This window comes from Tinamus guttatus, unplaced genomic scaffold (assembly GCF_059628265.1).
Source record: "Tinamus guttatus ecotype Peru unplaced genomic scaffold, ASM5962826v1 Tinamus_guttatus_pri_ptg000052l, whole genome shotgun sequence".
NCBI classification, from domain to species: domain Eukaryota; kingdom Metazoa; phylum Chordata; class Aves; order Tinamiformes; family Tinamidae; genus Tinamus; species Tinamus guttatus.
In genome coordinates, this window is record NW_028288586.1 from 8172004 (window position 1) to 8187431 (window position 15428).

Genomic DNA, 15428 nt, shown 5'->3' on the forward strand with positions numbered 1-15428 from the left:
AGCAATGCTACATTAAATGGCTATTTTCTAAATCACAGATCTGGAAAATAGAGTTTAATCAATGACCATTAGATCTTACTCTCCCTTCTGGCATAAAATGCCTTCTTTTTTATTCAGGGTTACTGTTTTGTTGTTTTAAGAGATTATGACTGGCATTTGGCACTGAGTTACAGGGGCAAGGAGGCCTTGTTAGGGGGAAGAAGTGAAAGTATGATGGAGCAAAACAACGAAAGTGGGACAGGATAACTCACAACAATGCCCGAATTGTGTCAAGCCCTCGTTTCACTCCATAGTATTGACCTCTCCCTGCAAGTATAACGAGATACAGCTAACAACGAGAACGGTTAGCCCAAAAGGTTATTTTCTATAATTGGAGATCACCTGTAAGAGGTCTTGAGTATGCCTATTTCTCCTTGCTGCCAAAAGGTCTAGTCAAAGGCTCTTTACTATTTAAAAAAAAAAAAAAAAAAACCTCTCTGCTAGGTATGTGCAGGCTCACTTAAGTCTTCAAAGTTGTTGATTTTTCTTCCGGAGTAATAAGACTCGTGGACCCACATATCCCAAAACGTTGAGGTGGCAATTGATGTATGTGAAAGCATCTTACATGTCCTCTGTGCTAAGAAAAGTCCTCCTAATCTTCCCAGTGATTCAGCATAGCCAAGGAAACAGAAGACTAGACTCTGTGAGATGGAAGTGTTCTAGGACACCTGGTTCAAGCAGAGCCACCTCATTCATTAAACTGTCATCTCCTCATAGGAGACTGACACACAACATAATGCCTTTGTGTCTCATGTTTTTCAGTCTCAGAAGATCAGGAATAAACAAGCTGCTTGTGCAAAGCAAAGTGCCTGTTTTTTTTTTTTTTTCAGATTACCAGTGGGAAGAACCATATTCTTATCTGTACTATAAAGAGTTGATAGACAGACAGTATGAACACCCTTCATCCCTTCCTTTGAGAACAAAGACAGCATCACGTTTTTACTTCCTTCTCTTATGAAGCCTTCAAAAGTGTACTGTCATGAATTGACAGTAATAGGTCTAAATAGAACGCATAGGCCACTTGAGATCATATTAGGACAAGACAACACCTTCTAAGACAGCACAACAGCTTTTTTTTTTCTTGAGTTGTCAGACATTAGCTACTGCATTAACTATTTCCTAGAGTGAAAGAACACATTATCAAAAAAAAAAAAAAAAACACTTAAGGAGAACTTAAACGTTTTTGAATCCAGAAAATGGTTCAGATTTTTGAGGGCAGGTTGAAGGACAAAATTTACCTGTTCCAGTATACATAACAGCAGTCCTGTAATCAAAACAATACGCTAATCTGCTTATTTCTCCATATTATTTCTCCATAGTCAAAATATTGCTTGGGAATCATCTGTCCTTTGCTAGACAGCTGTAGATGTAGCTTCTTCACTGATCCTAAGAGGGACCAGTCATACAAATGATCATTTTCAACTGAATAGAAATATTCATATGGAGCAGAATTTTTTCCTGCGTTTTTTTTCCTCTTTTCAACTGTGCCAACAACTAAGAAACTAACACACTGGGTGACATGCAAACGTACACATGCTGCCCATGACAGATGGGTCATTAACAACCGTGGGAGCAAACCACAGGCAGGGACTTACGCTTGGAATGTTTGTCACAGAGAGCCGATGCCCTCATGTCGCAGAGCCTCAACGATCCTTTGCTGCTGCTGTAGACAAAGAGATTGCAATGATGGGGATGAAACTCAGAGGCTGTGATCACTTCTGTCAGGTCCTCCATATTGGCTGGCTTTATATCTACAATGTCTAAATAGAAGTTTTGTCAAGGAAAACGCAGTTGTTCACAGGTAAACTATGACTCTCACCATTTCTTGAAGGAACTATGCTTATCCAAACGTCCAGGCATATGAGATTTTTAGATAAAGATATGCTCATATGTTTGGCGGTAGGGCTTTTTTAAAAAATCCCGTATCTGCCCCATAAACCAAACCATGCCACGCTGAGCAAAAGTGATATCAAAGAAATGATATTTCAGGGGCTTTGAAATTCTACTTTTCATTAAAACCAAAAGAGAGCAGATAGCAAAATCTCCTGCATTTCCCAGTTAAAACCAGCATTATTTTCCCATAACAGCTACTGAAATTACTGCTTTATTTTAGATAATACTGATTGATAGGGAAAAATGCACAGCTCAGATCTGCTCCCTCTGGCAAGGGTTTGCTACCTTTTATGAATAATTAAAGCTTAAGTTAAACAATACACATACCTTAAGCTGAAGACCTAAAAAAAAATATGCTCATTTTTGCAAAGGCAAATACAGACACAGAGGTAAGCATATAGGAGGTTTTGATACACTATATACGCTAATGTACACTTTTGTCCTATCTATACTGTGGAAAGAAAGATGCTTATTCCTGAAATCAGTATGAGTTTCTGCGCTTAAGAACCGTACACCTGAATCATTTAGCGGGACACATATCAAAGATCTAGTTTCCTGAGCACAGGCCTGTCAGTTTGATCATCAGAGATTGTTCACACGAAGTCTGGCTCACATTATGCACACATATATATCCACTCATATATATTACCTGCCTTGGTGAGCATAAAAGCCCAGAAGGACCTGACAAGCATATTTAGAGGAGAAGACCAGCGCATGGAAGATTGCTCACAAAGAAAAGAATGAAAGGAAGAGTCCCCACAAGAGAGCTGTAAGAAAGTAATAATTGTGGGGGCATAAAGGGAAAGAAGAATATATATGTAAAGCAGTACATTTAAATAAGACTGTATGTTCTCCTATAGCCCTTACCAATCCACTGGAGATAAGCCATCCAAAAGCCATCATAAGCCATCATAAAACTAACCCTTCAAACAAGAAGAAAAGTAACATTACCCTATTTTACCGATGAGGCTCCGAAAGAGGCAGTAAGTGATTTGCATAGGGTCACAAGGGAAATACATGAGAGAACAAACCTCCATCACTGAGCTCCAGATCTGCAGCCCTACACACAAATCATCTCAGTGCCCGGATTCCTCATAAAATTTGAATCAACTGACAATCCAACTTTAAACATCTCAGGGGATAAGATAAATGTGAAAGGCTCTTTTACAAATGGCGAGTCATCTGACGTGATAGTAAGTCTGTCCTTTCTCCCCACCCTGAAGAAAACGTAAACCCTGTAACTGATTTTTGTGGGAACAGGGCACCTATACCTTGATCTTTCCCAGAAACATATACTTAGTGGCACTAGAGTGAAATTAAATATATCAACATTGAAGATTCAGAAATAAGTATCTCGATAAGTTTGCATAGGTCAAAACATCAGAATGACTTTTTTTTTTCATTTTACATCAAGTGATTTTAAAAGAAAAATATCAGCAAAACAATGAATATCTTGTGGTATTTAGTAACAAGGGGGAATGAATTAATGTTGCATTTCAAATGCCCTCCCACTTACAGCATCACATTTGCACAGTACAACATCCATCTCCAAGAATCCCTCATGATTAATATTAGTGCAATGAATGTTATGACACAACAACATCGATTTACCTGCTCTTATAAAACACCATTAAATTTCCCAAATAATAAAAAGGAAAAAAAAAACTTTATTCAGTTATTTGTACTGTGAATGTGTCTCAGGAAATACCTTTAAGTAAAAGCAATTGCTTTTAGTGATTGAATTGCTTTCAGGGGTTCACAGAAATTATAGTAACTCGTTGCAACCTTTCAGCAGAGAGATGAATAATTGCTGAGTGGTGAAAAAGATATAAAATATAAATACTGTGTGTAAAACAGTCATGGTAAGTATAATTTTTCTGGAAGCTGAGGACAATATTGATGTATTCCCTGCATTGCATAAAATGAATAATCTGATGCTGAATAATGAAATTAAATATTCCATCCTCCCAATAGAAAAGCATAAAATACTAGAAACAGACTGCATTTCCAACTGCCAACTAAATCACCATGGAGAGAGGAGGAACCTCGTTACCTTCTGTGTGAGGATCACGCAGAAAATGTACCACAGAAAACTCACTGTTGCATTATCGAGAGAAATACAATAACCAATATAACACCTCTATTAAAGAAAAACAATCAAAAGAATAAAGAGTGGAGGAAGAGATTCACCCTCAAATACGTTTGTAATAAAAGATGGAACAACAGCCTTTGCTTTGACAGTTACAGAAACCAATGTATCAAAAGAAGAACGTGTCACACAACGGAATACTTTCTTCCTTCATGATTTTCATCATGTATTTGAAAACAATCAAGTACAGCTTGACATGTGACGAGGGGAACTGTATTTAAGCTAGCATGACATGGGGAGAGCAAGCATCTCCCAAGAGACCCTTGGCATTCTTATTTTTCAATCTTCCCTTTTGTGTCTTTTTAAGCACATCGCATGGCAGAAAAATATAAGACCAACCAGACCAGACACTGTGCTTCATAAACAGCCCACATGGTAAATTTGAAGAGTTCAAAACAACTGATTAAATGAAAACCCCTTTGCTAAAGGAAAACATCTTCTCATGGTCCCAATCTGCAGGGCCAGGCAGCGCCACTGCTAACTACTTCCCTTGCAGTCGTCCCTCATGCTGGGATGTCTTCAGCGGCTCACAGTCCTTCTCCCTGTGTTCCCATCTGACCTACCACACTCACATCTGACTCTTATTGTACCACACACAGCATGAAGAAAGAAAACAACCAGCCAATCCAACCCAACCCAAATCCTTAGACCAAAGGTTTCTAAGAGACAGAAAGGCCAAACAGCAGTTCACCATTTGCAGTACACTGGGATATAATTTTGCTGTCCTAAAAATGCTGGTGTCCCTGTGCCTGAACAGGGTGGGATTTTCCCTGGGAAAAAGAAAAAAGATCTCTCACTGTTGTTGTCACTCCCGCGTACTCACACTTCCCAGGAACAGGCAGCTTGATCTGTGGTCTTTCCTGTCAGGGTCCCTGAAACCTGGGATGCACTGGCAGGCTTTTAATTCATTAACATGAAACAAGCAACAGAAAACCATTTCTTGCTCACAAAAACATGCAATCATAGAATCCTTAAGGTTGGGAGGGATCCCTAGAGATCATCTAGTCCAAACCCCTGCACACGCAGGGTCACCTAGAGCACGTGGCACAGGACTGCGTCCAAGCAGGTTTGGAAGATCTCCAGAGGAGAGTCCACAACCTCTCTGGGCAGCTTGTTCCAGTGCTCTGTCACCCTCACTGTTAAGAAATCTTTCCTTCAATTCCTGTGGAACTTTTGGTGCTTCAGTTTGTGGCCGTTTCCTCTGGTTCTGTCATTGGCTCTCCTAAACAAGCTGTGTGCTATTTTCTTAGACATCAGGTCTTCCCTCTCTTGTGTGGCTCAGTGAAATTGAATAAAACTATGAAAAAGTCAACAGAAACCTTTCCAGAGCGAGGACACAGACTCATCAGAGTCTGATGCAGAAGGGCATCCTCTCTGCCTCAGCTCCCAAACCTCTCCCCATGGCCAGCCTGGTCCAGCAGTCCCGGCTCCCATCAGAACGGGTGTGAGGGATGCAAAGTGAGCATAGAATTCTGCTATATGGTATGGTTAGTCCTAATCTAGCATTTTGTGCTGCTGTTATGCAGCTGATATGAAAATGAAAATGGCAAGAGGAGGAATATTTGTCTCACTGCCTTTGGGCCACTTATTTAACTGGAATATCCCCTTCCGGGAGAAGGCATTCAATAGTTTCTTTCATTTCAGGTTACAAAGATGACCCTCACCTTGATCCAAAATTTACATTAATCAGACTTCTTCACTTGATCAGCTAGAATATAAATGAGCAAGCCTGCTTTGTGCTTGTGCCAAAACATGTATAATGAGAACGTGGAAAAAACCACAAGGTTCCTGCTGAGCAAAGAAAGGTTCCAGGATGTGTTTCCTTGTACGATAGTGGATACAGCCATCTATTTCTCCTTACAATAGATTAAATTCCCTTTGAAGCGAAAAGTATGCATAAAGAAATAGCAGCTGCTTCTTCCAGAAACCATCAGGGAACACTACCTGGAACGTGATTTTGTAGAAAATAAACTTTTAACTTATAAGCTATAGCACAAAAAAGACAGAATCTTACATTACAATAATTTTTGGAATAATTTATATTATGATTTGTGGGTTTGCTGCAAGAAGGACAGTATCAAAACAGTTGGATTTAGGCTACATGAAAGAGAATTAATTGAACCCCATATATTCAGCTGCTATGTAGGACAAAGGCTTTATTTAGAAAGCCAGGAAGACTTTACCATAGAAGCTTCATAAGAAAATAAAATTTCTCATCTTATTTCAATATATGCTGTTGCAATACTACATTTTTAGCCCTGCGTGGGACTTGTGTTTTTGCGATTTTTAAGTTCTTTCAAAGAATGAACTTCATCATAACATTTCTCCCCAAATCTGGCTGTTCCTTGTGTTTTACAGAGAGATTGGTTCCAGCTCCTAATTTTATCCACACTTCACACTTACATTCCACTCTAGAGCCAGGAAAATTCACCGACTAGTATTCAAAATCAATAGTAATTCACAGGAGCTGCCAGGACTTTGATTTAGGATAATTGATTACAGGGGCCCTGCTGAGGCTCTATACTGTCTTAATGTAAGCATATCCCTGAGTTGTTTCCTCTGTTAGTCATTTAGTGCACACTATTTTTATTGTAAAGGAGTGAGCTGCCATGCCTATAAATCAAGCTCTACCAGTTTTGATGCTTCCTACACATTGGCAGTTTCATTCCTACGCCATGCCTTAGCCCATGGAATTCATATAAAGAGTTCACAGTTTTCATACGGCTTCTGTACATCCAGGGAGCAGGGAACAGAATCAAGCCACACTACACTTGATAACATAAGGATTTGACTAGTTGATTTTACTATAAAAGAAAGAAACAGGTCTTATCTTTTAAACAGCTATCCACTCACACTTTTCTTCTCATTTCTTGATAATGTCATGATAATAAGGATTCCATTGCACACTGTCCAGTTTTTGACTCTCTATCTTTCAAACTTGTTCTCCAAGAGCTTAAAGGTTTTTGGAACGTATTATCAATAGGTTAATGGATTTGGCCTTTTCTTCAAATTCCAGGCTTAATTTAGGAGGAGAGATGAGTGAATATTTATATTCCTAGTACCCATAACAGCCACAATATCAGTGCTTTTCATCACAGAGCATTCTCCCCCTGCTTCACTAAAACCTTGTATGCTATACATTTTATTAAAAGCCAGAGAGTTGCAATTATGTTGTCTGTACCATTTGGCTCTTCTGAACCACAGGAGAAGCGACTGCTGCCTAAGTGTGTCCTCCTTTAAGTTGTCTTATATCTAATGTCTGCTAATGCAAGGTATTGATCCAGTACTCAAAAATGACTTAGTAGTATAATGGCAACCCAATTCCATTCTTTAATTCCGTAGTCTTTACAATAACGATTCTTTGAATATCATCCTGGAGTTGGGAATTGTGGCAGCAGTTTCACACTGGTGGTGTTCTATGGGAAACATCTTGGCTTGCTGTTACTGGCAAAAAATTTGTTGGTATCATCTGAGGCCTTTATTTTATGCCACTATGATAGTACAAAGGCTTCTGATAACTTTTGCTATATTTTTCCTTGCATCAGGATAGTGAATCAGAAAAACAGAAGAAAAAACCCAAACTCCTACAGGTCTTGTAGTTCTACATGGAAGGCCAAGTTATGGACAAGTATGTTAGGTGCTGCACAAATGGAAAGTAAAAAGATAACTTACAAAGAACAGCCACAGAGTGCATAAGGAGAATGCTAGGGGAGATTAAGTAATGCTTGGCATTAGATCTTTGGTATACTTTAGGCTTCTTTACAGTTTAAGTAAGTTAGACAAAAAAGAGAAGTTAAGGGAAGAACTTTTCTTAAAGGAATGGTCATAGCAGAGAGGCTGTCGCAGCAATGTGCTTTTCAGCTAGGAGCACCCAGAAAACAGAGTTAGGCCATTAGGTAACCAACAGGTACCAAAACAAGGCCAACATTGCCACTGGGCTTGCCCACACACAGGGTGATATATTAAGTATATCCTCCTGTCACTGGTATTAACGCACATTCATACGGTGACTGGAAAACTAAGGGAGGTCTGCATGCCACAGTGCTGCTCCTTGGGCAACAGCCTCACGCTTATGCTCCTCCTAACACTTTCGATACAAGGTGGCCCATGTTTCCTCACGGAAATTCCCAAATCAGCCAGATTCTTGGCCAATTTACCTTGCTATTAATGTTTCCTAACATAATAAAATTTACAAAATTTGTCATCCTCCTTTTATTTCTATTCAAAGAAATTATTTTTTTCATTTATTTCATGCAATATCAGTATTACATGACTTCAATAATTTGGTGTCCAATACATTTTGGAGTAGTACTTCTGGAACTTGCTACCTTTATTACACATGAAGAGCCAAGAGGTGAATATTGAGATCCTTTAAACACATTTAGGTACCAATCCTTTAGTGGTTTCATTGGCAGCTTATAAGAAACAGAGTAAGGGACTAACAAGATTTGTTCAGGCTGAACATCAAACGAGTACTGGAACTTAAAAACAACATTGCAAAATTCTGATCCCATATTATTTCCAGCATTCTAGTATTCCCTCATGTTTTTTTCTAGGTTGATTGGTTGGTTGTGAGAGGTTTTTCTGTTGTTAATACCTTTTTTTCCTTTTGAAATTTTTCCCTAGAATGAGAGTAGGCTAAAGACTCATTCTGAACGTAAGAAATTTAATTCCTATCTTTGCCACATCAGAATTATTTTGTCTCCATATAATTTCACTGGAGTAAAATCAGAAAGCAGCAGAATTAGAAGCCCCAAACCTCCATGATGCAAACATTGCTATAAAAAAGAATCAACCCAACATTTTAAATGTAATGAGCTATATTTTAGGAAATCACTTTTACTGCAGTACATTTAGTAAATGGCACAGATGCTGCTGTATGTCAGTTGAAGTAAAATAGGTCTAATATAGAAGCCAAAATGTCTTAAAAGTAGTTTCCATATTTCAATAAGAGGTGCATGCAGAGATTTAAAGAATAGCACTGCTAGGAAAGAACATTTACAATGGTTCAAGTCACATTCAAAACTTCTCACAGACAAGCCTGTTTATATGCATAGCAACCACTAATTTACTTTGAGAATGATGAATTTAGTAGTAGTCACTGGAAAACTTCAATTTAATTAAAAATTGAATCTTATGTACACATTTTAAAAGGAATTCCTGCATTTGCATCTGTAGAAAGTTGGATACCTACTTTATCCACAACCCTTTGCACATTGAAATGTAAGGGAAAAGAAATCTCTCTATAAATACACATGCATACACAGAAACACACATACACACTCACATATGCTCACTCAGCTGAGAGGAAAATTAAGTGGGTCAGTCAACAGAGGAAGGCCTGTCTTCTTAAATGCACATCTACATTTTTCAATGTACAATACTCAATCACTGCAAGGTTGCAAAGTCATATTTAGTTAATGCATTTGCATGTGTAATTAATTATGACTTGTCTGAAACTGTTGTGGGATGCTTAACGTTATGTTTGGAGCATATCAGATTCCAGAAGTGCCTCAGGTGCCTATAAATTATGAATTGAAGAGATCCATTAAGTCACCTAGCTCAGCTTCTGTTTAGCAGCATTCCTCTTTATAGTATAAGTGACACCTCGTATTGCTTACTAGCAAGTGCACCAAGCAAAAGAGACAGCTTCAGTATGATAACAAGGACAAATCATAAACTACCATAGTCTCTTATCATACACAAAAATACCTTTTTGAAATCAATGACAGAAAACTGGAATGGACCTACTTGGTTTTCTATGTCCAGTGCCCTGGATACATATACAACATATTTCATTTCTTAAACTTCATCTTAAAAAGAATGAAGGATTTTTTTTCCAAGTAACTTACAGCAAAGGACAACTGAAATATGTTTTTGTTTGTTTGTTTCTTTGTTTTAGAATAATCCATACACTAGCAAGTATCACCATCAAGAAATTTCTTAATACTTATAAAAATGTCATGCAGTTTTGGAAGATCTGTCTATTAACAGGCATAGACAGAATTTCCAAATGGAGAAAAACCCTTAAAGCATGCTGGGGAGGGTGATTTTCTCTTCTGTCCCAATATGTAATCTAATCTTTCCCACACCTTGCAGAAAGCCCCTGGTCCAACAGAGTGCTATCTGTGCCATGATATAGTAGAATAATTCTGTATTTTAATTGAAGTTACAACTGAAGTCTCATAAGATTTTTTTTTTTCAAAATTTAGCCAGAAGTCTTTCACAGCCTTATGCTCTTCATTCCTCTGCATGTTGACTATAAGTAGTCAAACACAACTAATTCTAAAATACCTAGACAGATGTTTCTGAAAAATACTTTAAAATACTAATAAAATATTATAATAATAAAATACTAATAAAAGCTTTCATTCAGAATTTATGCTGAAGTTTCTGCTAAGAAATCCTTGAAAATGAGCATTATGAAAATGAAAAACATATTCAGTTCTCCTCAGAATCTCTACAGTTTTCAAAACTATCTATACTAAACTATATAACCCACTTCTTTAAAACCTTTCAGCAGGACTTATTTTCTATCTGCTTAGTCTATCCCAAAGGATTTACCAAAATGCCCATCAGCTTGTATTGAGGCACTGCAGAGAAATACGGATTCCAAAAGTTTGAAACACGAAGATTATTCTCCAAAGCAAAGAGTAAACACACAGATGTTTACTTGCTTGATCTATTTTCCAGAATACTGGTCCCAGGCAAGTCGCATAGTTCATATTCAATATTAAAGCAGTCATGACAGACATATTTTTATCTCTGGTCCTGTAACTTTGTTAAAGGTAACCCTACCTTCATTTATAGAGCATTTTTATCGCAAAGGCCCTAGAAGCAAACTACTGCAATTTCACACTGTGGTGCTACGGTGTGGAAATGCAGTCCTTCACAGTGTGGATAGTGATAACAGGTAAGAGAAATAGAAATGTCTACTCAAATGAGAACTATCCTGGTGTCTTCAGTAACAACAAAAACTTCCAGGGCTTCAGATTTTACAGACTCACATCGAAGGCAAAGACACAGACTGCATGGCTCTCCGTTCCTGAGATGACTCTGAGGATTTTTATTACATCTCCATTCTTGTACACGAAAGGAATACTTTTACTCAAGAGTCACACAAAAAGACCTTAGCTGATGAGCAAAGCAAGTTATATTTTGTTCTTTATTTGCGCTAACACTCCACAAAAGACTGTTCTTTGCAAGGTTAATTTAAAGTCCAAACTCACATGGGAACGAGAATAATTAGACTCATTTAAGCGAATTCTTCCCTTCTGGCAAATCTGATTGAATTATTTATACATTATCCTTTCCTATAATTGTACCTCAACTTGTTTAAATGTTTTTTTTGTCTAACTTCCAATAAATTCATAATACATGTTTTTTAAGTGGGATACACCGCCTGCACCCATGACAACACAGAATGGTTCATTTTTGAAATGCTGCAATGAGAAATTAACCCAAAGGGAAACAGAAGCAGGTAATTTAAAAGGTTCTACAATGACACCATACTGATTAAAACTCATCAACTGAAGAAATAAAATTAGTAAAACAATAAATCTTGGATGGGATCCTGTTACACTCTTCCACAGGAATAACTTCATTGACTGCAGCCACATTACACTAAAATGTGAGTGCTACTTATTTGAACATCAGTTTTGTGATGTTACCCTTTAGCTGTAATTTAATATTCCTTGCTATAGCTCCCAAGTCCCTCTTTGCTGAAGGATCTCTAATTCTGAATCAAATTTGATTATTCTAATGGATATTCTGAGATACTAACCTGAAAGAGTAAATCTGGCTTCTGACCAAACATTCATTTCAGCAGCACTAAACACTCACTCACTCTCAAACAGAAAAAAAAAAAAAAAAGTGGAGAAAGCTTGAAATAATATTACTTCAAATAGCGTTCCTGGGTACAAGATAATTATTTGTTTGCTACGATCACAGCAACAATCCCGAGTAAATCAGAAAGTAATTCACTCTATGGAGATGTATGTATGTATGTTTTTATAGGCTCAGGATTTCACTCTATTCTTTACTCTGTGCTGAAATTTCAGTCTATTTTCCTTTTGCAATTCATGATACAGTTCTGAAAATCAGGCATACTTTAATCCTTCTGGCTATGTTCTTCCTTACCTCTGCAGCAACTTAACAAGAGCAGTGGGCAAAGACCATTTGGGGACAACTGCATTACAGAAGGGGATGGAGAGAGATAAAGGAGAAACCCATTTAAAGGATAACTTAATCACACTCATTCAAACTGTGTATGGACAGGAGTGATAAGTAAGAAAATCAGGTATTCTGATCAACAAATTAATATTTTTATTAAACAATAAATCTGGAGTGTGGTAATTATCCCAAGGCTATAGCTATGCTCAAATCACCCTAACTAATTTAAAAGCAACTCCATAAAGGAAAAGCCTGGTCTTTGCTAAGAATGCAAAGGTAAACGCTATGTTTAGGTTTCCAGAGCCAGGCTCTAGTTTTGGAAGTTAGCTGGATATGAATATTTTCATAGTTCTACCTCATGCCTCAGAAACACTGATACCCAATTCTTTAGCAATGTTTTGTTGCTTTTGCTACAACACCCATTTCAGCAATCTCACAGGATGGTCTCAGACAGAAATTCAGTGATAAAGCACTATTTAACTAGCTCTGCTATCTTTCCTCCATCAGACATGTGCTCTTTCATCCATTTCTCTTTGATTGCTGATAACAAAATTCCTAAGATAGGAGTCAATTTAAGGTGATGAGAATAGTTGAAAAGCAATTGTTTCTGCCAAGGGTAATACAGTATCCTCTAGCAAAAGACAAAACCAACCAAAAGACTTGAACAACCATCATGGAAAATTCATCAGTGGTTTTCATAGCTCCCTAGATCTGGACTAAGTCTCCTAAATGACGCTGAGAATTCCCTGTATTCCCTGAAAGCATATCATTCCTCTAGGTCCTTATAGTCACTATGCGCATATTCACAGCCGCATTATTTGGATTGCAGTATTTAGTTATAGATAAGACCAAAATTTGCACAAGATAAAGTCTGAACACAAGACTATCCATGTCCTGAAAAGAGTAAAAACTGCATTCAATTCAGATGGTTAACAAAAGATGACGACCATGTTAGAAAATACGTTATGTCCAAACTGGACGTTGTTTTACCTCAACAGGAGCAGAAAAGCCAACTGAATGACTCAGTCCTTTGGAACACTGTTGTTACAAGCAGTATCTACCTAAGCTTCTCCAAGAAGTTCTTTTTATGTGATCCTAGAAATGCAGTTCGCTCTTGGCACTTTGCACTAGTGACACACACACAGTTTTTCTTACAAATGAATCTGTTAAGAGTTCAGGAAAGCCTTTGTTTACTATCAGGAACTTACATATCTCAGAGAAGATGACAACTTAAAGAGTTACACATACTTTCCTTTGGTACTAACTTCATTCCTCAGTCAACCCTAATGACATTTCCTGTGTTATTTAAATAAAAGAATCCCTATTGCTAACAAAAAAAGCATCCCTATTCCTAACAAGCAGCAAAAGGGATCATCAAGGAATCAACATCAACATCAAGGAATTTCCCAGCTATTGCATATTTAAAATCTTAATTCTGTTCTGGCAGTAACATGCAATATTTTGCTTCAAGCTTGAAATTCTGTAGTTTATGCCATGTTTGACTATAGCAGTTAAAAGAACAGGTGCCTGATGCATTGCTTAATCACACACCCACAGACCCAGCATGGGCCCCAGTCTAGCAGTTAGAGAATGCTTTCCTCCTTTTATATTCTTAATTATTATTTATCTAGTATTACATATCCAATTAGTGTGGACCCCTACAGAACCTAAAACAGTTTAAAGAAAGATCAGGCTTTATTTGATCACTGTTACCTAGTAAAAATGCTCCATTAACAGCTCCATTAAAACGATGATTGGGTTTTATTCTAAGTTTGAGATGCCCTTCTCTAGTTTAATATAGGCTAGAATATACTTGTTACAGTGCACACACAATTTTGATATTGAAACTCTGCGTAGCTTTGTTTGTACAATGTATGATATGTAGTTAATATTTTAGGATAAAGTGATTACGTTGTTTAAACCATAGTAGATTGAGGCTTAATTTACTGTTACAAACACTATATAAAAGCAAACTGATCTACAAACAGGTATGAGAAAAAAACAGAGTATGCCTTGCTGTACTCCCCCCTTTTTTTTTCTCCAATGATCCACCAATTGAATTTATTCTAACTCTCATATTTGCTAACAAAGACTCATTTACCTTCCTATCTCTTGGATCTCCAAGGAGAACACAGAAACTCTTGATATTTGGAAACTCAGGCCCATTCAACTATAATTCTATATCTTAATTTCCACTGGGGTTTATTACTGATACTGATTTGTGAACTCTTCATCACAACTAAGAAGTCAAGGGTCCTTCTCCCGACACCTAATGAAAATAAAAAGTGATTTTTACTTTCACGTAATCAAGGATTTACTTATGAGTAAGACTACTGAAAGGAGAGTAGCTAAGAGTATGGGTGGTTCAGAGTTTAAGACAAGGAATGCTACAATAATGGAGAACTTTATCCTCTCAGGGACAAACCTCCCTCTTCCTTCTTCAGTGGAGACCTTAACCAGATAAAAGAGTATAGCTATGCTTGCTTTTCAGGTTCAGAATATTAATTAAAAAGTCTCAAAATACTGTACTGAGGAGCTCATCTCAGGCAACCATTTAAAATCTTGGCATATTTATTAAGCTGTGAATAACCAGTGTGGAAAAGAGCAAGAAAATTCTGGTTAGAAATAGCAAATATGTCATGCCTCATATAGAAGAGAACTTTATCCTGGAGAATCAGCAAGAGCCAACCTGAATTACTTATACTACTTAAAGTGAAGAATTCTCCCAGAAATTACAGGTTGTTTTTCAGTATTTCAGGAATTCTCTTAAGTATCTTGAAGCATCAACAACATGTTGATAGGAAAGGACTTTCTCCCAGTCCCAACAGCAACACAGCGTGCACTTTTAGCTGGAGCACCCACCTGTTTCTGAGGCTCAGGACCTGTCAGTGACTGTGCAGATTAATGATCTGTTGCAGTACAGCAGGTCATTCACTCGGTGCCTCGCTGCCATGGGAAGATTCATCATTAGGAATAGGAACCACATTAGAACTGTGGTACATGCTGCCAACTTATCAATTACTTCTCAGCAAAATTAAACACTGAATTATCTTAGTGTAAGCAGTCTTCAAACTACCGGGTGATTTGGTATCTATAGTTGTATAGGTAGCTGCAAAACCACTGGTGACTAATGCACAAATAATCTAAGATGAAAAGTCTCCAATCCTAAAGCAAG

At 37.5% G+C, this 15428-nt stretch overlaps 1 protein-coding gene across 5 annotated transcripts in view; it reads right to left on the reverse strand.

Moving 5' to 3' along the window:
* The window catches only part of PPP2R2C (protein phosphatase 2 regulatory subunit Bgamma), a 174489-nt gene that overhangs the window by 22997 nt on the left and 136064 nt on the right, over positions 1 to 15428 (reverse strand). For all 5 annotated transcript variants that reach the window (XM_088540017.1, XM_088540018.1, XM_088540019.1 and 2 more), the window contains one exon: positions 1635 to 1799. In XM_088540017.1, the coding sequence (XP_088396143.1) occupies positions 1635 to 1799 (165 nt within the window). The remainder of the gene's footprint in view (positions 1 to 1634; positions 1800 to 15428) is intronic.